The sequence below is a fragment of the Tasmannia lanceolata genome, unplaced genomic scaffold (genome assembly GCF_043159265.1).
Source record: "Tasmannia lanceolata isolate RefF3 unplaced genomic scaffold, GAP_Taslan_0.1 ptg000019l, whole genome shotgun sequence".
Taxonomy (NCBI): domain Eukaryota; kingdom Viridiplantae; phylum Streptophyta; class Magnoliopsida; order Canellales; family Winteraceae; genus Tasmannia; species Tasmannia lanceolata.
The window spans coordinates 8,055,754-8,075,958 of record NW_027518696.1 but is presented as its reverse complement, the minus strand read 5'-3'; the positions used below and the strand labels follow the sequence as shown (position 1 = coordinate 8,075,958).

General features: G+C 38.8%; 1 protein-coding gene and 1 pseudogene across 2 annotated transcripts in view; one reads left to right on the top strand and one right to left on the bottom strand.

Annotated features, from left to right (window-relative positions):
• Positions 1 to 20,205, top strand: part of LOC143853359 (Carbohydrate-binding-like fold) — a 57,569-nt gene that overhangs the window by 30,062 nt on the left and 7,302 nt on the right. The window contains exons 20-22 of one of the 2 annotated variants that reach the window (XM_077363109.1): positions 9,985 to 10,030; positions 10,120 to 10,368; positions 12,995 to 13,225. In XM_077363109.1, coding sequence (XP_077219224.1) covers positions 9,985 to 10,030; positions 10,120 to 10,368; positions 12,995 to 13,225 — 526 coding nt within the window. The remainder of the gene's footprint in view (positions 1 to 9,984; positions 10,031 to 10,119; positions 10,369 to 12,994; positions 13,226 to 20,205) is intronic. The other variant, XM_077363110.1, reaches the window with a different exon arrangement.
• LOC143853360 (expansin-A4 pseudogene) lies at positions 8,376 to 9,158 on the bottom strand (annotated as a pseudogene).

Sequence of the window (20,205 nt, the reverse complement as noted above, 5' to 3'; positions counted from 1 at the left end):
AGATTTTTATTTTTCATAATAATGGGCCCATCCCAGACGAAATACACTATGCCCTCCATGGATATTGGTTTCGTTTATGCCTTTCATCAAAACAAAATGCGGACCCCCCTGTTTGATCCAAATCTAAACAAATGCCCAAGGTGGGCCCACCAAACGGATCCAAATTCTCCCTTGCTCGGATTCTTGTGAATAACCCCTCTCAACACTTAGCGGAAAAAATGCGAACATTGCGGAAATGATTGAAAAGATCAAGAAAGCATGAGAGACGGACACGGGAACGGAAAACACTAGAAAATACTGATAACAAGAACACTAACTTCTTTGTTGATTAAGGCGGAGCAAAATGGGGTGTCTACAGATGCCCCTCTTTGGTAGAGATGACGTAGTCATTGAATACCAAAGTTAAAAATGACAGAACCATTTTGCGTAGCTTTAATCGACAAAGGACTCTCTAGACACAACGCACCTTATCATAATGCAAGACCTTAAATGAAACCCTAGAACTTGAACATATATCAAAAATCTTTTATTCTAAACCACTGGAGGACTCGATTATCAGAGGATTAGAGGCTTAAGGGCTTGAGAACTGGAGAACTGAATAATCTAACAATGGGTGGACCGGAGAATTAGAAGACTAGATGACTTGGAACTGAAGAATTGAAGTTTGGATGACTGAAGAATTGGAAAACTGGAGAAGTAGAAAATTTAGGGACTGGATATTTAAAGAGCTAAAAATTTAGAGAACTGGATGATTAAGAGACTCAATAGTCAAATAACCGGAGAATCAAAGAACTGAGAAGTTAAGGAGCCAGTTCACTGGGAATTGTATAATTTGATTACTGGAAAACTGGAGAGTCAAAAATTGATAATTGGTGAATTGGGGATTAGATTGGATCGACATTTTGATTGATTCAATTGGGATTGGAATTTGATCACTGGATGTTAGGACTGGAAACTGGGGACTGGAATCTTAATCTAGATATCGGGAACCGGAACTCGAGAACGAAGACATACCGGATACTAGAATTAGAGTATTGAAACACTGGATTTTCGGACACTGGAACTGGATGTTGGAATTGGAGTGCCGAAATACTGGGAACAAGAATACAAGTACTGGAAAATTGAACACTGGAATATTGGTGATAGAGATACTGGAGACTAGAACTGGCATAGTGACACACTGGAATACTGAATCGAAACTGGATACTTGATGCTGGAACTGGAATTTTTGGAATACTGGAACTGGAATTGGAATTTTGGAATACTGGATACTGGAACTGGAACTGGAATTGGAATTTTGGAATACTGGATACTTGGAACTGGAACTGGAATTTTTGGAATACTGGATACTTGGAACTGGAACTGGAATTTTTGGAATACTGGATACTTGGAACTGGAACTGGAATTTTCGGAATACTGGATACTGGAACTAGAACTGGAACTTTTGGAATACTGGATACTGGAACTGGAACTGGAATTGGAATTTTTGGAATACTGGATACTGGAACTGGAACTGGAATTTTAGGAATACTGGATACTGGAACTGGAATTGGAATACTGGAATTGAAACTTGATATTGACAAATCAGGAATTGGTAATTGATGAACTAGTAAACTGGTTTTTACACAAGTTTATTCGCATTTTGAATTGTTTACTGGGGATGAACAAGAAAGTCTCACAGGGCTTGAAATTTCTTAGATTAAGATCTTTACTCGGGATATAAACTGGGACCTTGGAATATTTGGACACTGGTACAGAGGATTCTTCTTTTGACAAGCATTCAGACAAATATTCAACTGACTGGAAGGAGATTCCGATTTTTAATGGTTCATCTTTATGAGAAACTGGCTCAACCACCATTGCATCCAAGGCTCTTCTAAACTCAAGGTGCCTTCCTGGGGTATGATCTTCTTACGGGAACTGGTTTTTCAGATTTTTCTACTTCTAGATTCTTCTGGAACTGACTTTGCTTAGACTGGATTTTTTTTTTTTTGAAATCCTTGCCTGCGGATTAACTTAGCTTTGGAACAATTGCAGGGGGTTAGCTACACCAGGCATCTTTTACCGAGACAGTTGCATCATTTGGACACAAGGACGACAATTGACTCTTTCTAAAGAGAAAACTTAGATAAAAGGCACTACTCAAAGGATTGAGGAGCTCTGAGGGAGTGAACATAGAATGACAAAGATTGACTAACTATACTGACAGACACAGTGATGCTTCTGACTTAGTTAACATTTTGTTTGGTAAGTCTATCCTTTCGAGGAATAGTTTTTCAATTGGTAAACACTGGACTTTTTCCTTAAAACAGTAATGCCTCAAGAATTTAATTACGACCCCTAAGATTGCTTAGCTTCAATGCCCCCAGTTTTGAGGATATCACTTGAATTTGCTTGAACTTCAGTTGATCTTCAGTCTTGATACCGGCTGTAGCCTTCTTATACTGATTCTCTTACCATGACCAAGTCACCTCTTCTGAGTTTTTAACTTGGCGGACCGTGTTAGCCTTAACTTTTGCCTGAACCACCTTTCTAGGTTTTCGATCCAGCAGGCTATCCCTTTAGCTTTTGCCTAAGCCGCCCTTTCGGGTTTTCAACTTAGCAGGGGAATGATCTTAAATTTTGCCTAGACCGCCCTTTCAGGTTTTCAGTCTAGCAGATCTTCAAACTCCGTTCTTTTTTCCTTTTTCACTTTTTGTGTTTTCGGGACCTAGATCATTAGTTCTGAACACCAGAAGGACTTTTAGGTAGGATAGGGCTTTTCAAAGAATGGCTTAAGGTTCAACAAAGATTTCGACTGAACCTGTGATCAGGTTGCCTACATATCCCAAGGTAGGAATCAGGTCGTGTGTAGTTCAGGGCGAATGCCCCTAGTTTGAAGATAAATTGTTTGAAGGTTAATTGATTTTTTCCTTTTTTTCTTTCTTTCTGGAATGATTGACCTCTCTTCTTTTGAAACTGGTCCCTCTTTTTTTTTGGAACGATTAAATTTCTTTTCCTTTTTTTTTTTTTTTTTTTTTTTGAATCGACCGAACTCGGTTTAACCGAGCTGCCTACGTACCCCAGTGTAGGGATCAGGTCTCGCATAGTTCGGGGGAATGCCCCGAGTTTGATGGGTTTTCAAGAAAATTTGATTTAGGCTCGAAGGGTTTGCAAATCGGTATTCTTTTGACATTGGGTTTTGATTTTGGGATTTAATTGGCCAAAGGAGGCCTTTCGATGTTCAGATTGGGAATCGATCTAGGTTACTAGAGTCCGTCTGGTACTGATTATTTATTTCTTTTTTTTTCTTTTTTTCTTTTTTCACGGAGCTTGACGGTATTTCCAGGTAAGAGATAATGGATCTTCTTCTTCCAAGATTCTTATGCGTGCTTTCGACTTTCATAGAGCGAAACTTGTTCTTTGACATCCTCCATCTATGGATTCGTACTCTTGATATCTGATGATCACTTTTCAATGCTTGCTCTTGAACTTCTTATCTTGAATTTGTTGGCTTTATGTTATGAATTTGAGAACCAAGGTCATTGATTGGAAATATGAAAGTTGTTTCCACTCTATGCCCCTTGTATAGCATATATCTTCTCACTTTCTTCATTTTCTTTGAGCTTTCCATCTATGTCTTGCCCCTGGTATCGGTTGTAGCCTTTCTAGACAATCTTCTTATTCTTGAAATAATTTTATCAATTCTTCACACTCTTCAGAGGGTAATGTATTTTCAATTGGCATTCACTGGATCAAAGTTTCAGTGCCAGTGTTTACCACTTCAATTTCATCTTTTAGAAGCTGGGCTCGGCGCTCCTTCTCTTGTTTGAGCATAGGCTGCAACTTAAGAGGAGTTTCATTGGCATCTTCTTCCTCATTTGAGGAGGGAGTATTATTCTCATTGGTTATTAAAGTTAGAAGCACACGTTGGAATGTATAGAGAAAGCAAGTTTCATTGAATTGAAGAAAAACCACATCTGATAAGACTTATCCTGAACAGACTCAGAATTCACACTCTTGACTCAAAAATAAAAGTAAGAAACGACTCAACTGGACTAGAAATTTATTCAAACTTTTAGAAGACTGCACTTAATAACTGGACTTGACATCGTGACTGGACTTAATTAAAATAACAAAAGGACTAAGACTGCTGCAATTGTTTGGCTTTAGAGGCTCGGCGAAAACTGAATCATCATCATAACAAGTGCCTTTTAACTTCTGGTTCTTCTCTATCACTGCAACTGAACCTGAGCTTTTCAAACCCCAAGTGCCTAAACATCATCCAGCGGCGGTACAACCTGGTTTTGTATAGGACTATCAGCAATATTTGGCGCTTGCTGAAATGGTAGCTTGCGCTCATCGATCAACTTCTGGATCACATGCCTCAGAGTTATGCACTGATCAGTACTATGCCCCGATCCTCGATGAAAATCGCAGTGCTCTTCCGCTCTCCATGTCCTGGGGAGCGGATTAGGAGGTTCCTTAATGCGAGGCAAGTAGATATCGCCGGATTCCAATCCTTGCTGCAATATGACAGATGGTGGAAACAGGAGAGGGGTGAATTCCCTATTAGGCTTTTGCTGAGCCGCAATCCCTGATTGAGTATATTTGAATACCATAGAGTTTCGTGACGGGTTAGCCATTGATACATTATCAACCTCAGAGATCTTAGCTAGAGTCTGTGTCTTAACTTCTTTTGAATTGGGGTTTCCTCTATTGTAAACTCCTTGTGCCATTGCTTCCTCAATTTGCATACCAGCATTGATGAAGTGTTTAAAATCTGGATAATACTGAAGAGACATGTGATATTGGAGCTGAGAGGATATATTCTTCATAATCATCTGGACTTGCTCCTCTTCTGAGGGACGCTGCATCATTTGAGCCGCTAACCTTCTCCATCTCTTGACGAAAATTAAGAATGACTCTTTTGAGTCCTGCTTGGTTCTCTCAAGATCCTTCCTAGTGATCTCGGTTCCATCATCATATTTGAATTGCTTGATGAACTGCTCTCCAATATCCTTCCATGTCCTATAACGAGCCTTGTCCAAGACTATGAACCATCTCCTAGCAACCTTGGTTAGGGAAACTGGGAACAATTGAGCCATTTGCTCAGGAGATAAGCCTTGAGGCTGACACATGATGGTGAACATTTGCAAATGTGTGATTGGACAACCCACACCATCATATTTGTCGAAATCGGGCATTTGAAAATTAGCAGGAAGGCGGATTTCGGGAAATAGAGTAAGATCACTGGGATTGAAACTACCCTGGTCTTGAAACTTAATGTCTTGAACTTTCCTGGTAAGAGTCTCTAATTTCTCCATAACAGACTTATCAACCATGGACTGAGAAGGCCTACTGCGGTCCTCGCTGTACTTCTCTTTTTCTAAGTCTTCTTCGGCTTTATCAGGGATATTGATGAGTACTGGTTGGGCAGGTGCTGCTGAAGTGGCTGCTTGGTGCATAGGCCCTTTATCTTTGGACAACGACGGTCCGAACTTCTCAGAAAGTTGAGCCTTGATAACTTGGTTCTCCTCTTTGAGCTCTTGAAGCTACCGGAGAATCAAGGTGAGAGTATCGGTGATAGCAGCGGGTGGAAGACCATCTTGGTTGTTTGGCATTGGTGAGGATGAGGACGGGAAAGAAGGAGATGCTGGGGTTCTTAGAGAAGGTGGCGGAGAGACAGATTTCCTCTCTAACCGCGAAGAGACCCAAACCCAAGGAGTAGTAGGGTTAGCTATGATGTTTATTGCCCTGTCATGAAAATAATGAACACGAGGTATATGAGCTTGACATTCATGGAGTGTTCATTCTCAATAACTGAGAAAAGATTACACATTTAAGCAAGTAATTGGGACAATAGAATGAATCCTGAATGACCAAGGCATGACAATGATGACAGGTTCGAATAGGGGAATGCCCCTAGTTCAAGGATTATGAGAGTGAACTCTGAAGGACTTAGCAAAATAATCTTGAAAAAGGTAGCCCCTAGAGGAGAAAGACCAAGGATACAAGCAAGATTGGATCATCTGGACCAGGCATGATCAGATCATGAGATTGCATAATCGAAAAATTGTGAGATTCTGTTCCTGCCAGTTAGGGGATGGCATGAAGATACGATCGAATCGTATGACAGAAGAATGAAAGACGCACGGTCAAGAGATTAGATGAGATAGCATAAGATTGCTTTCAACGGATAGATCATGAATGACTAATCCTATGAGATCTTTGGAAATGATGGGATTTATATCCTAACCCCAATGGGAAAGTTTTTAATCTTCACACATTTTATCAGTGTTACCTGAAGGCATCAACCCTAATCCTAATCTAGCGGAGTGGAGAGAGGATCTCGACTCATGACTTTGTTCGTGTATCTAAGGACCGATCGTAGCCATTGGAAGATGGACTACGGCCTAATCTAGACACAAATGGGTAGGATATCCTAAACTACGCTCACACACGTGATGCACATGTGTTCGTATACTATATGCATGTGTGGGTTAATCTAGGGGTAAGGCCAAGAGTTCGCTTAGCGCGAATCCCTGTTCGATATACTGTACCAGTGTCCGGTGTATCAGTACGTGAACAAGAGATCCGTTTACGTACCATAAAGGTACTAGGCTAAGGGTGGAATGCTTCTCTAGCACAGAGGCACCAGGTGATGAAATCCCAGTCAACCATGCTAGATAACACTCCGGGTTTCTAAAATAGGACGTGTGTGCACGTGAGATGCAAGGGTTTAGATGCAAGTGATGTAAGTGTGTGCAATACGTTTGCGCAATCTATGATGCCTTCAGGTTTTGTTAGATTAAGTTTGAGTAAAGTGTGATGAGAAAATAAAACAAGACAAATTAATCTAACAAGTATAGAGTTTTTATGAGCCAGTTAAATTAAATTCAAATGAATTATCTTTTGAAATTTTAATGAAGTTAGGTGATCCCCAGCAGAGTCACCAGACTGTGGGAGCCAGATCCCGCAAGAGGGGCGTGGGGCGCGAGCCGCCACGCTCTCTCTCTTGGTCTCTCGTACCCACGCGATTGGCGTGTGCATTTTATTTGAATTCGTCTTTCCTATGAACTTGGGATCACTAAGGCAATCCGAATTCCACACGAAAGAGACTGACAGAGTCGCCACCTAGATGTGGGATCTAGGACCCGAAATTAACCAGAAATCTAGACTCGCTACCTGGTTGCGAGAATGGAAGGTATGGGGAGTTATCCACCACATGCACCATTCCTGCCCGATAATCGGTCTTCAATTCCAAAAGCTAACTCTTTTAAATTTATTTTAAATGGCTCATTCAACTCTATGTTAATGTGCGAACTAAGTGACATGCATCCTAGAATCTAATTTCAATGTGAATCCTAGATGTGTATCTTGATTTATTAATTTGTCTGGATTCATTCTAAGTGAAAGTTCTCCTATAATTCTAATTTCATGGAAAGCCCTAAATGATTTGATTAATCATTTACAAGAAAATTACTATCCAAAACACCACAATTTGTTGTGGTGCCGACTCGCGGGTGGTATGCCGTCAGACATCCAAGCTGCCTACGTACCCAAGCCTCACTGGGATCAGAGTCGACGTAGTGCGGTGCACCTAAGCTAAGCTACTTATGCCTAACTCAACTAAGACACCGACCTGGACGGGATTGACTGTTTCAACAGTTTTAAGAGGAATTATTTAATTCAAGTTGAGGATTTTATTATCTTAGGATTTCATCTAAGATGCTATATGATTCTTATCTAAATGCAAGTTGTCCCTTAGACTAATGCAGGTTTGCCTACATCCTAATTTACTAGGCATGTCCTAAGGAAAGATTGGGTGACTAGTGTAACTAGACCCATGGCACGGTTGCTATACATAGCAAGCGTCCGTGATGAGGCTGGACTCCTAACTCTAGGACTCCCTAAAACCTAAGACTCCCTAAAACTTAGGACACGACACAACACCAGTGTTCCTAAATTGGGCTCTAATGGTGCTTACGACGGAAACCGTGATCCAACGGTTCCGAAAGACACTAGACAAATCGATTTAAATTCTCGAGGTTAATGAATTTCGGATTTCAAGGATTTTCAGTTTATGGATACTTAAGGATTACCTATGGCTCTAGGGTTTACCAATTCCGGCCTAGAATAGCATCCAAGGAATGGATGCTCGGTCTCCGGCTGCCCATATCCAATCGATAAGAGGGCTTGAAGAAGAAGATCCCTCCTCTCTTTTGAAATTGGAGCCTTGTAGGTTCAAGCTTTTGCTCTTCCTTTCTTCTTTTTCTGAATTGGGAAAAGACGGTGGATCGGGGCGAAATTACCAGAGATGATGATGAATCGAATTCGGGGCGTAGATCGACTGAGAGTGGGATCGTGGCTGCAAATGAAAGAAAACCCAAAATTCAGACCCTGAAATTCTTGCCGGAAAAGGTCTGTCCGAACTGCCAGTTGGTCGGAGCAATGCTCCACGAGGTGGAGCTTCGTCGGTCACTTGCAGTGACTCGGAAGGAGAGGGCTTGGCCCACGAGGACAGCATTAGATTGCCAATTTCACCCCCTCTTCAATTTCGGCTCATGCTCATCCACCCGGTGCGCGATCCTTTAATGCTCAAGCTGGTAATGTCGCCAGCACCGGCCACATTAGAGACTAGAACTAGGTTGAAGTACCGGAGTCCGTTGATGGTGAACCGGATTCCTCCACTTTTCCGGCATGGATTCCTGCGGTAAGAAACTGGAACGATTCCGGCACGGTACTCAGCGATCTTGAGGAACATAGGCATGGCGAGATCAAAATGAGGGCGAGGTGGGTTGCATCATCCACCATCATTACTGGGTTAAGCAAAGTTAAGAGGGCAGAAATTGGTTACCATTATAAAAATAGAGGGGCTACCCGAATGACACCATGTAGGGTCATCAGCACATTTAATCTCAAAACAAGCACCACATCTCAAACCATTGTTAAAGAGTGCTGTGCTCAGAGCTGCAGTTTCTACACCATAGCCTCGGCTATAGAGATTTCCATACCCACAAGCCCCACCCACGGTGCCTGAGGCATCACTTCCGCCTTAGAAAGTAGCATGGGCGTTCTGCCATGAACCGCCGGTAAAAAACACCAGGGATCCGAGCGTTAGAGAGAGTTAGAAAGGAGAATAGGGAAATGAGGGCGAGGAGGGAGAGAGAAGCCATTGAGAGAGAGAGAGAGTGTGTGGAGATGGAATACGGGGTTTGTTGCAGAGAATGGGTTTGCTGTTTGGGTTTTGATGAAAAAAAAAAAAGGGGTTTCGTTGGAAAAAGGGGTTTCATTTGCCGATCTTATCTTTTGTTCTATTCTAGGGCATATGGCCCGCACCGAATCCCGAATCTCTACTATAGAATTTTCAAGCCTCCAAGGGCCCTTGGATTTATTGGTTTCCCAAGCAATGGTGTTCGATGAGTCGCCCTCAACGATAAGGGGACCCAAGCTGTATTTCGAATACCATCTAAGTCCAAGAAGAAGCGCCTTTACTTCGCCTTCATTAGCATCACTGATTCCCACCGGGCCCGAATAAGACATTACCACTTTTCCATTTGCATCCCGAATCACGTCACCAATCCCGGCTTTACCTCGGTTGCCAATCGAGTTTCGGTCAAAATTCAACTTGAACCATCCATCCAGTGATGCCTTCCACTTTGGACTTATATTTCCCTTTATCTTCTTTTCCCATATCACGGCGTGCCAATTTCTTAAGATTTATTGTTAGTGTTTTTATTCAATATGCATGCATTTTTTCTGCTTATCATAAAAACATCTGAAATTTTGGATAATAAACATCACTTCAAGCTTCCGGATCCCGTTATTCTTTCGATTTGGAACTTTTTCACTTAGTCCCACTCAGTATATGAAAATCTTCTCTTTTCCATTTATAGTGACGCAATGTTCCATGTGTTTCATCCTGACTTAGGCAGTATAAAGGCTCAACCTAAAGGGTCTATCTTTTACTGCGTTGGTTCTTACATATCTAATTTGTTGCAGGAATACTGCTGGAAAGAAGTTCCTATTTTATCCTAGACTACATAATGTAAGCAACTTTTGAAGTATTTCAATTTTTAAGCATATGTTAATGTGTCCCATCACAGATGGTCGTTAGTATCTACTTTGTTATGATAGGTTTCAGTAACAAGTGATGGTTGCCAAGCTACTATTCCTCCATTTGTTGGAAGATTAGGCTTGTACATGGAAGGGTCAGTTTCCCCAGCGCTTTCCGGTGTTGACATCAGAATCGTAGCCGCAGAAGAGAGCAGCAATGCTCCACTGCAGAAAGGTGAATTAGCTCTGGAAACTAAAACTGGATCAGACGGTTTTTTTATCGGAGGCCCTTTGTATGATGATACAAGTTACAATGTTGAGGCTTCAAAGGTTTGTATCATTTAGAAGTACAAGCCTATATTTATATATTTGCATTATATGGTTTATTTGTCTGGGAAGTACTACTTCTGTCTTTAGTGGTTGCTTCTTATGCTAAAGTTATTTAAGCAATCTGTTTTCTATAAAAAAAATTGTTTTATATAGCTTCTCCTCGACCTTGTGATTAGCATTGCGGGCTCTTAGCCTGTGTTCAAAGCGATTGTTTTGGCTTGGTTATGGTGCTGTACTTTTATTTTCCTTGACTATTGAGATATTCATTCTCTGTTCCCGCGAAGTGAAAGCAGGATTATGACATGTCACCAATGGGGCCTCACTGTAATTTATTTTTCTGTAAAACAACAATCATGATCCTGATGGAACCTCACTGTAACTTATTTTGTTATAAAACAACAAACAAGTGCTGAAGTTTCCTACAAAATATGTTCCAAGATAATATAATCTCTGCATATTAATTTAAATAGGGTTTTACAAATCACTAGCTTAGAAAAAGCATCAAACACTAAAAGAATAGCCTAGCGGGAACAGAGAACGAATGATCCTGCCTTCGCATAATTCTCAATAGTTCACTTATTTTCCAAAAGTTCATGTATCCTCATAATAACTCAGATTAGTTCCACATATCCTAACTTATAGCTCAAATGAGGCCACATGAACCTCCCTGATAATTCGGATGAGGTCTACATATACCTCAGATGAGGTCCACATATCCTCACTGATCATATGAGGCCACATATACCACTTTGATAATTCAGATGAGATCCACATATATCACCTGGCCATAGGTTCATATAATACCACATCAATATATAAATGGCTCCACATAATCCTCATGAGAATCAAATTCCTTGATCAAAACATTAAACCCAAAAACCCCAAGTATAGAAAATCGAATAGCATAGTTACAATGGAAAGACAAATAGAGATCACAATTTCGACCTTTTTGAAGTAAGACAAATAGCTAAATAGAAAGAAAGATAATATTAGACCAGATTCGCTCATATTATTCCCATCATGAAAATGGACTCCAAGATTCAAAAGACAAATATTCAAATGAGCCCGTATAAAGTACATTGTGAAGCACATACAATAGCTTTTGTAGAATCCCATGTAAAGTGCGTTGTGAAGAGAATGGGGTTGTTACTTAAATGTAAAATATGTTGTAAAGAGCATGTAGTCATTACTTACATTGATTGTTACTTACTAGTGCTTAAAAATTCAGAAAAAACATGGATATGCTACAAGTGCTTCATAATTTAGAAAAACATGGATTCTTTTCTTAAAGTTAAAAGTGCTTTCGGAATTTATAAAATCATGGATTCGTTACTTAAGAGCAGAAACAAAGGGAATTTTAGTTATGAACCCAGAAAGCATAGAGTTACTACTTACAAGTGCGACCAAGACCAACAAGCCGGCAAACAAAACCCTATATCTCACGCTACTTTATTCGCCTATCGTTTCTTCCTTCGTTTTTCTCCACCCCAAAAGGGTTCCTTCGTTTTCTCTGCCCTAAGAGGGTTTGTTTGGTTTTATGTTAAGAACATGTCGGTCAAAGGTAAGTCGGTTTAAGGTTAGGCTAAACTAGTTTACAGATTTGCCCATGCAACAGAACTTATTTACATGGAAAAAAATCATTTAAGCAAACTTGAGTTTTTACATGCAAATAAGGCCATACCCCCATTTGAATTCAATAAAATAGCCCCAATTCTAAATTCCAAAAGACTAAAAATTCAAATTTCTAGTTCAAGTACAAAATCCGGTTTTTAGGGTTGGGTCAAAACTTTTACTTTTAAATGCAGGGGTATTTTTTCAATCTTAAAGGCTCATAAATTTTATAATATACAAACATTTAATAAAAACCCAGAAGTCTGGTAACAAAGGCCTTATATATTTTTTTTTTCCAAATATTTCTAGTTGTTGATAAGTGCCCAGGCATTTTTTTTTTCTAAGTACATGTTGGTTCCGTACATTAATAATTCCACTTGCTGCCTTGACTACAGGGCATCTGACCAATCATACTTCTTCGCCACAATTGATGGATTGTTCTATGATCCACAATTTGGAGCTTTGATTATGAGATATTTTTGGGCTCGACTTTTTTTTTTTCTTCTAACTGTACTTTAACTAGCCCCATCTTCACTGATCTCAAACCCCTAATATGCCAAGCTTCAGCTTTCATGGGCAACTTTTGAAAGTTAGCCACAAAGTCATTGCCCTTTATTATCTTATTGTGTGACGGCATTGGAAATTGTGTGACGGCATTGGAACTATGTCCTTTCTTCCCGTTTATTTATGGCTATCATACTTTGAAGAATTTTTCAGACTCCTTAGAGGAAACGCCAAACTTGTTTTGTTTCCTTTTGTGTGTGTATAAAATCTTTTTTCTTTTTCCTTCTATTTTATGCACCTTCTCTATTACTGCTTATGACTAAATATAGCATTCATTCTTTGTTCAAATCAAATTATATCAAGATGTTTCTTTTCTTCTAGCTGCGTGTTTACTGTAGTTTAGTTTATTTGCATGTGTGATGTCCTAAGCAATGCATTTATTTGAAATTCTTGCTGGTAGGTGTGCAAATAGCTAGTGCCTTTTATTTGATGGTGTTCCTTTGTTGTGCAGCCTGGATATCATCTTAAATCAGTTGGACCTAATTCATTTTCCTGTCAGAAACTTAGTCAAGTTTCTGTCCATATATATGCTGGAGAAGAAGTGAAAGAGCTATTTCCTTCTGTTTTATTATCACTTAGCGGGGAGGATGGTTACAGGAACAATTCAGTTACTGCTGCTGGTGGAAGCTTCTTATTTGATAATTTGTTTCCTGGAAGTTTCTATTTGCGTCCACTCCTAAAGGTGCTCTATTTTGTCCTTCATTTTTTTAGTTATCCATTAGATATTGGTTGCATTCGAGAAGTATGTAAATTTCATTCATCACATAACTGTGTTAATGTGTTATGGAGATCAATGTTTTGTAGTATGAATTTCACAGAAGTTCTTTATGATATGCTCTTTGAGGCCTTGCTCTAGAACCTCGAGAGAAAGAACACTAATAATTTGTTAGCTTCGTAGGCATTACAAATAACTTCGTTCTTTTATAGATGACACCACGCCTGAAATTTTCAGTTCATTGAGTTTAAATCGTTCACATATATTTTGCAACTCATTCCCTATATAATTACTGAGATCAAAGGGTGAAGACACCTAATGGGATTATTACTCAAGTATTTCCTGTATATGCTTACTGTTTCGTGCAGAAAGCTATTGTCTCCTGATGCTAATAGCAATTAAACTGAGAGTATTCATTGGAATTTTCTTTTGGAACCTAGTTGGTCAAGCTAGAAGAGTTCACTGAGGTGTATCCCTGTAGTAAGAGGCTTTAAGCTTTCCTTCTTGGGAAATGATGATGGGAGAAAACTGACTCAGAACTCCAACTGATTTTATTACGGTTAAGTGTGAGTAATCAACTTCTTCGTATGTAGAAAATAAATGTGGGGGGTCTGGCCTTGTGAAATAACTAGAAGTCTGCATTTGATGCTTCTTAGGGATAAAAGATAAGTAAATAAATAATCGTGGGCCCTAGGTTGTTGGGCACTTTCACTGACCATATTGTCTGGAATCTGGATCCTAAACGTAGGTAAGGTCTAGATGGGAGAGCCGTGGAAGAGGTTGTAGCTCTTTTAGAAAGTGTTGGAGAGTAACATTATGCATTCAAGTAACATGTGGTTGTTAGAAATAATAGACAAGTCACACCGTATGTTATAGGTAGTTACTTCACTAAAAAGTCGGTCGTGTTTAATTAATGATTAAATTGATAAATTGAAAATTTTGACTTAAAGAAAATTTTGACACGAATGATTTGGGAGAACTTCACTCCTTTCTTGGCATTGAAGTGGAGAGAACAAAGAGGGATGATTCAGGCACAAAAAAGTATGATCTGGATATTATTAGTATGTTTAATTTTTCGAATTGCAATCCTATTGCAACACATGCAGTCTATAAGGAGAAGGCTAGCAGTTAAGATGCAGAAAAGGTGGTAGATCCCCAGATGTATAGAGTATTGTTGGTGCACTTCAGGAATTGACCTTTACACGATCTAATATCTCTCTCTCTCTCTCTCTCACACACACAGTGAATCTAGCGTACTAATTTATGTATGATCTTGGTGCAAACCTGGGGGTTCACGAGTAATTATGGAGAACTTAGGAGCCTAATGGATCAATTTTTTCAAACTCAAACCATCCACAAATCAGATCAAGCATTCGAACTTAATCAAATTACATGAGAAAATTTAATTTGAGTTAGCTTTGAGTTAATTCACAGTGAGCATGAAAATCTACCTCAAGCATCCATTGTTAACAACAAATCACATCGAGGGTAGGCAATACATTAATATGATTGCGATAAGATGAATAGAGTGTGAAGTAGGCCCAAAGGTGGGTGGATGATGGGTGTCGGTGAACCAAAAGCAAGGCTACTGAGCTGAAAGAAGAAGTATGGTCAGATCTTACCCGTGAGGTAGATGCGTCATCCTCAAATCCCGTGTCGGAGGTCCAAGAGAATGGAGGAGAAGTCAGGAAGGTCCGAAACAGTCCAGGATAACCTCCTGAACAACGAAATCAGTGAAGAAATATGTACAATGCAACAAGGTGTAGAATTCAAGAAAAAAGGGAAAGAAAGGCGAATAAAGGATTGCAACCAGCAGGGCTATCAGCCTTGATAGAAGTATTAAAGAAAGAAGGTCAAGAAGCCTATAAAAAGGATCGAAGGGGACTGTTGGGAGGTGCACAGTCTCCATTCGAGCTTGTTGATTCAGATGTGTGGGCCTCTATTCCGGTTGCTTCTTCCACTTTTTATGATACTTGTGTGGATGATTACCCTCTTTACACTGGATTTATTTCATTAGCCACAAGTTGAACATATTTTCTATTTTCTATCGTTTCTGTACTCAAGTAACTCAGCATTATGGAAATTACATTAAGAATATAAGAAGTGATATGGTAACGAGTACACTTCTCTAGCCTTTCGAAAATTCTGCCACTCACATGGCATTCGGCGAAGTTTTTATATCCTCACACTTCGTCTCAAAATAGTTGCAGAGCAAAAACAAATTGTCACATAATTGATGTTAGTCGTTCAATGCTCAGACTCTGGCGTCACATCACTTGTGAAAAGAAGCAAGGTTCTGAAAATCAGAATCAAATCGTAAATTGTAACAGGGTTCGAATCGTAAATCGAGTAAAAAATATTATATAAATATAATAAATTTAAAAAGGTAAAAAATAAGAATAAAATGAGTTATTATCTATTTTCCATTTGAAACTATTAAATTAAATGTAAAATTCCATTATTAGTAATCCGAAGCACAAACCATATTCACCGCACAATAAATTACTAAACAAAGCACAAACTATATTCATCATATAATAATTCATTATATAATTTATCACAACAGTATACAAAGCACATACTGAAATCAATAATAATTGTCATAGAAAGAAATGTTAGCAATAAACAAAGCATTTTGAAATGATTTTCATTTTAAGTCACAATCAGTTCTCAACATCCAAAACAGACAGAATTGTAAAAATCGTAAAAAGACTCATAAAAATAGTAAAAATCGCACGATTCAAAGTCAAATCGTACTTGAATCATAAGATTTTTACGAAAAAAGATTCTTCGTCCGATTTGAATCGTTCAACCCACGAATCGATTTGAATCGTAAGATTCAAATCGTAAATCGTAAGATTTTAACAACAGAGGAAAGAAGCATTCCACATTGTTGTTCATGTTATTAATATGCTCCCCTCCTTTTGTTTTGGGTCAACTTCTTCTCTTCAAGTCCTTGCTAACACATCTCAAGATCATTGTTAATATTTTTTTATTTTTTTATTTTGATAATTGAGATCATTGTTAATATTCTCCCCTCCTTTTGTTTTGGGCCCACATTATCTTTTTTAGTCCTTGCCAACACATCTGATCATCGCACACCACGGTCATCCGGGTGCATTTGCTACTTCTACATGGCCATCGCTGGACCCAATAAGTTTCCTCCCAAGGTAATCACATGTATATTCATCGACTATAGTGATGGGCATAAGGGGTATATAGGCGCTATCTCTCTTTGCACAAAATCCTAGTCTCATGTCATGTTTCATTTAATGAATCCCATTTTTATGACCCTCCAAACATCGATCATGAGATTAAAGGGGAAATCACTAAGCAGTTATTTCTGCATTATCTCTACCTATTGATCGTGACATGTAATTGAGCAGTGGAGACACTAGAGATATCATGCAGCCATATATGAGGCATTATACTCGACAAAACAAACACAAGCAAGCTTTGACTACCTAAGTAGTCAAGGTAGTCGAACCGTCCACATTTTGCAGATTAGCATATAGTGATAAGTTGGCTAAAGAGAACAAATGAGTGCTGTCTAGAAGAGTTACCATTGCTAGGTTGTAGCTGGTATGCAAGTGTTTTTATAAACTAAAGCAGAAACCCAATGACAATGTAGATAGGATCAAGTAGATTAGTAGCCGACGCTGAAAACTTGCAGCATGGAATTGATAATGAATAAACTTTCATTTTAACACTCAAGGCTACCACATTGAGGCTTATTTTAGCGCCGGCTAACTCCTTTGTTTGGAAACCCTGCCAAATAGACATCAAAACTTTCCTCCTACATGGTTATCTAATGGAAGAAGTTTATACGGAATAGTCAAAAGGATTTAAAATGGAATACATTGGTGATTTTGTTTGCAAGCTCAAGAAATCTATTTGTGGGTTAAAGAGAACCTATATACCTTATGCTCATCACTATATTGATTGGACCCAATAAGTTTCCTCCCAAGGTAATTACACGTGTATTTATCGACTATGGTGATGAGCATAAGGGGCATAATCAAATACTTCTTTCTTCATCCGACACACACAAGTCAAGTATCGTTTTGATTATAGTCTATTTAGACAATGTTTTTTTTTTTTTTTTTTTTTTTTGAATGGTAAATTTTTAGACAATGTTATAATTATTAAAAGTGACGATCTTGAGATTCTTTTTTTTTTTTTGAATGGTAAAGATAATATATTGAAACCAAAAGGATCAATACGATCCCACAAATACAAAAGTATGATACAATAGAGAATGGATAATCAAACGGATGAAAAAAAGAAGAAAACTAGGGGGGGTGAAAATAAAAAAATTCAATGCTTTCCCTAGAAACACCATCTCTGGCCAATTTATCCACCTCCCCATTTGCTGACCTCTTTACATGGTTGAAAGAAATAGCTGCCATCCTATCATGTTCTGAATCTCATCAAACAATGAAAAGGTCCTGAATCTCATCAAACAGTGAAAAGAATCTCCATTGAGCTGCCTTCGACCTTCTTAACCACCTAATGACATTAAGAGAGTCACCTTCGACGATCACTTTATTTAGGTCTACATTTTGAAGCAATTTAATTCCATGATGTACGGCACGTACTTCTGCCTCGTTGGAGTCCTTGGAGAATTTTGGGAGATTCTTAGACTGAAAGATGGCCTAAAGGAGAATTTCGACATGGAAGACCTTGGAGAGTTACGTTACTTTCTTGATTTTGAGATAGAAAGAACCAATGTAGGGTTTTGATGCAAAGGAAGTATCCCTTGATCTACTCCACAGATTGTGTGTGATGAATTGTAAACCAGTCAGCACTCCAATGGTTTACAATAAGAATGCTAGTGGTAAAGAGGGTGAAAGGTGAAAGGCCGTCATGATTATCGCAGAATGGTGGGCTATAGTACATCACATTCACAAGGCCTAGTGTTGCTTATGCGGTAAATCAGGTTTGAAAATTTCTACACTTCTCAAAAAAGGAACAATTACAGGAAACTAAGGGGCCATTTGGATACGCGGATTTTAGAATCTTGGATTTCCTCAAAATTGTAGATGGGAGACGAGAGGAGACCAACCGTTGTTTTTAGATTTCTCGCCCTTCTTTCCGTCAGCAAGAGATTAAGAGATCATCCCATGTTTCCAGGTTTCAGAAATCTCAGGATTGGGGAGAGATTTCTAAAACCCAGATTTCTTACTTGAAATCCAAGATTCTAAAGAGAAGCGGAACGAATGGTCTCCTTCTTCTCTTGTCTCCCATCCAAGATTTTGAGGAAATCCAAGATTCTAAAATCAGGGAATCCAAATGGCCCCTAAGAGTTATGAGGTACACTAGAGGATCTCTTGGTTATGGATTGTTCTATGTGGGCTCTGATTTGTGGACACGGACACGAGTGTCGCGTGTCGACACGGACATGAAGTGTCAGACACAGGAAACTCCAAAATGCTAGAAACGGGGACACGGCTAAAATAGAAAGTACATATAATCATGATTTGTGAACACGGATTTGTGAGTTGAGTTTCGAGATGGATACGAGGAATCTGACATGGCAACCCCTGAAAATCTAGAAATAGTGTCACACTCATACACACACATGCATATAAAGTCACTGACAGTTCTAGCAGCACATTTAAAAGTGTCTAGAGGAGTGTCGACACGGGTGTCGTGTCGGACACGACACGACACGTGTGTCTGCAATAAATTCAAAGTGTCATCCAAATCATAGTATGTCAGTCAAAAGAACAAAGCAGTCATGGTTGAATATATTCCGATGTAGATTGCGCCAATGGCCCCAATACGAGGAGGTCAATTGAAGGGTTTTGTATTTTGGCAAACCAATGGATGGTTTTGTGAGAGGTGAAGTTTCTCCCAGACGAGTGAGGTCAAATTCCATATTATCTCTCTCTAAAACCCTCTCAACACTCAAATTGAGACAATCTTGTGGCACAGGGGGGGTATCCGTACCGACCATAAAAAAGGCTATACAAGCCTTTGATCTGGTCCTTCGTGTCCCTTATTCTTATGTTTTTCATTTTTCATCAAAATTTTGTGCAGAATGATAAAAAAGTTAGATTTATGTTGTGAATTATACTTGGGGCTTGTTTCGAGTTGGAATATAAGAGAGTTCATACCAACACCTCATCACCATTAACTACAGCATCTTTTACTAGCGAGATAGATGCTTCAGCAGAAAATGTTTATTAAAATTGGAACAAAATATCTTGAATATATGTATATGACTTTGCCCCAATGCAAAAGCGGATATGCTGCATCAGTATAGGGACAAGCATCAAAATCCGAAATGGATATCAAGTGTTGGATTCGGCAAGCCACAAAAAGAAAGATTTGTGGATCCGACCAAATATTTGAATCAATTATCAAATTTTAATTTTTTTTACTTAATAATATGGTTATAACAAGTTATAATGTTTTATTTCCAAATTTTGGTAGTAGTATTCAGAAAAAAGCAGATAAAAGAGATCTAGAAGTGACACAAAGAATCTTCAAGTATTGGAATTCCATACGGGTACTTCAACGGTTCAACCATTCAGAAGAATCTGTGTAACATAGCGAGTATGCTACATGGATTCTTCTGAATCAGTGAAGTACACGTGTTGGATTCCAATACTTAATGATTCACCGCGATACTTCTAGATCTCTTTATTCTGTTTGTTTTTTCTGAATACAACAAGTTTACAATTATCACATGTTTTGAGTTTTATATATTCCAATAGTGAGTTTTTTATATGGAAATAAAACATTATGTTTACTAAACCACCTAAAGTTCCCAATATCTACCCTTATTATTATTATTATTTTTGAATGGTACCCTTATTATTATTTTAAAGAATTAAAATTAGCCAAATCCGACACTTGATACCTGTGACGGATTCCTAGACTCATATCTGCACTCATGCAATATAGCCTAGCAAATACTATTGTATCTGTGCTGATTACAT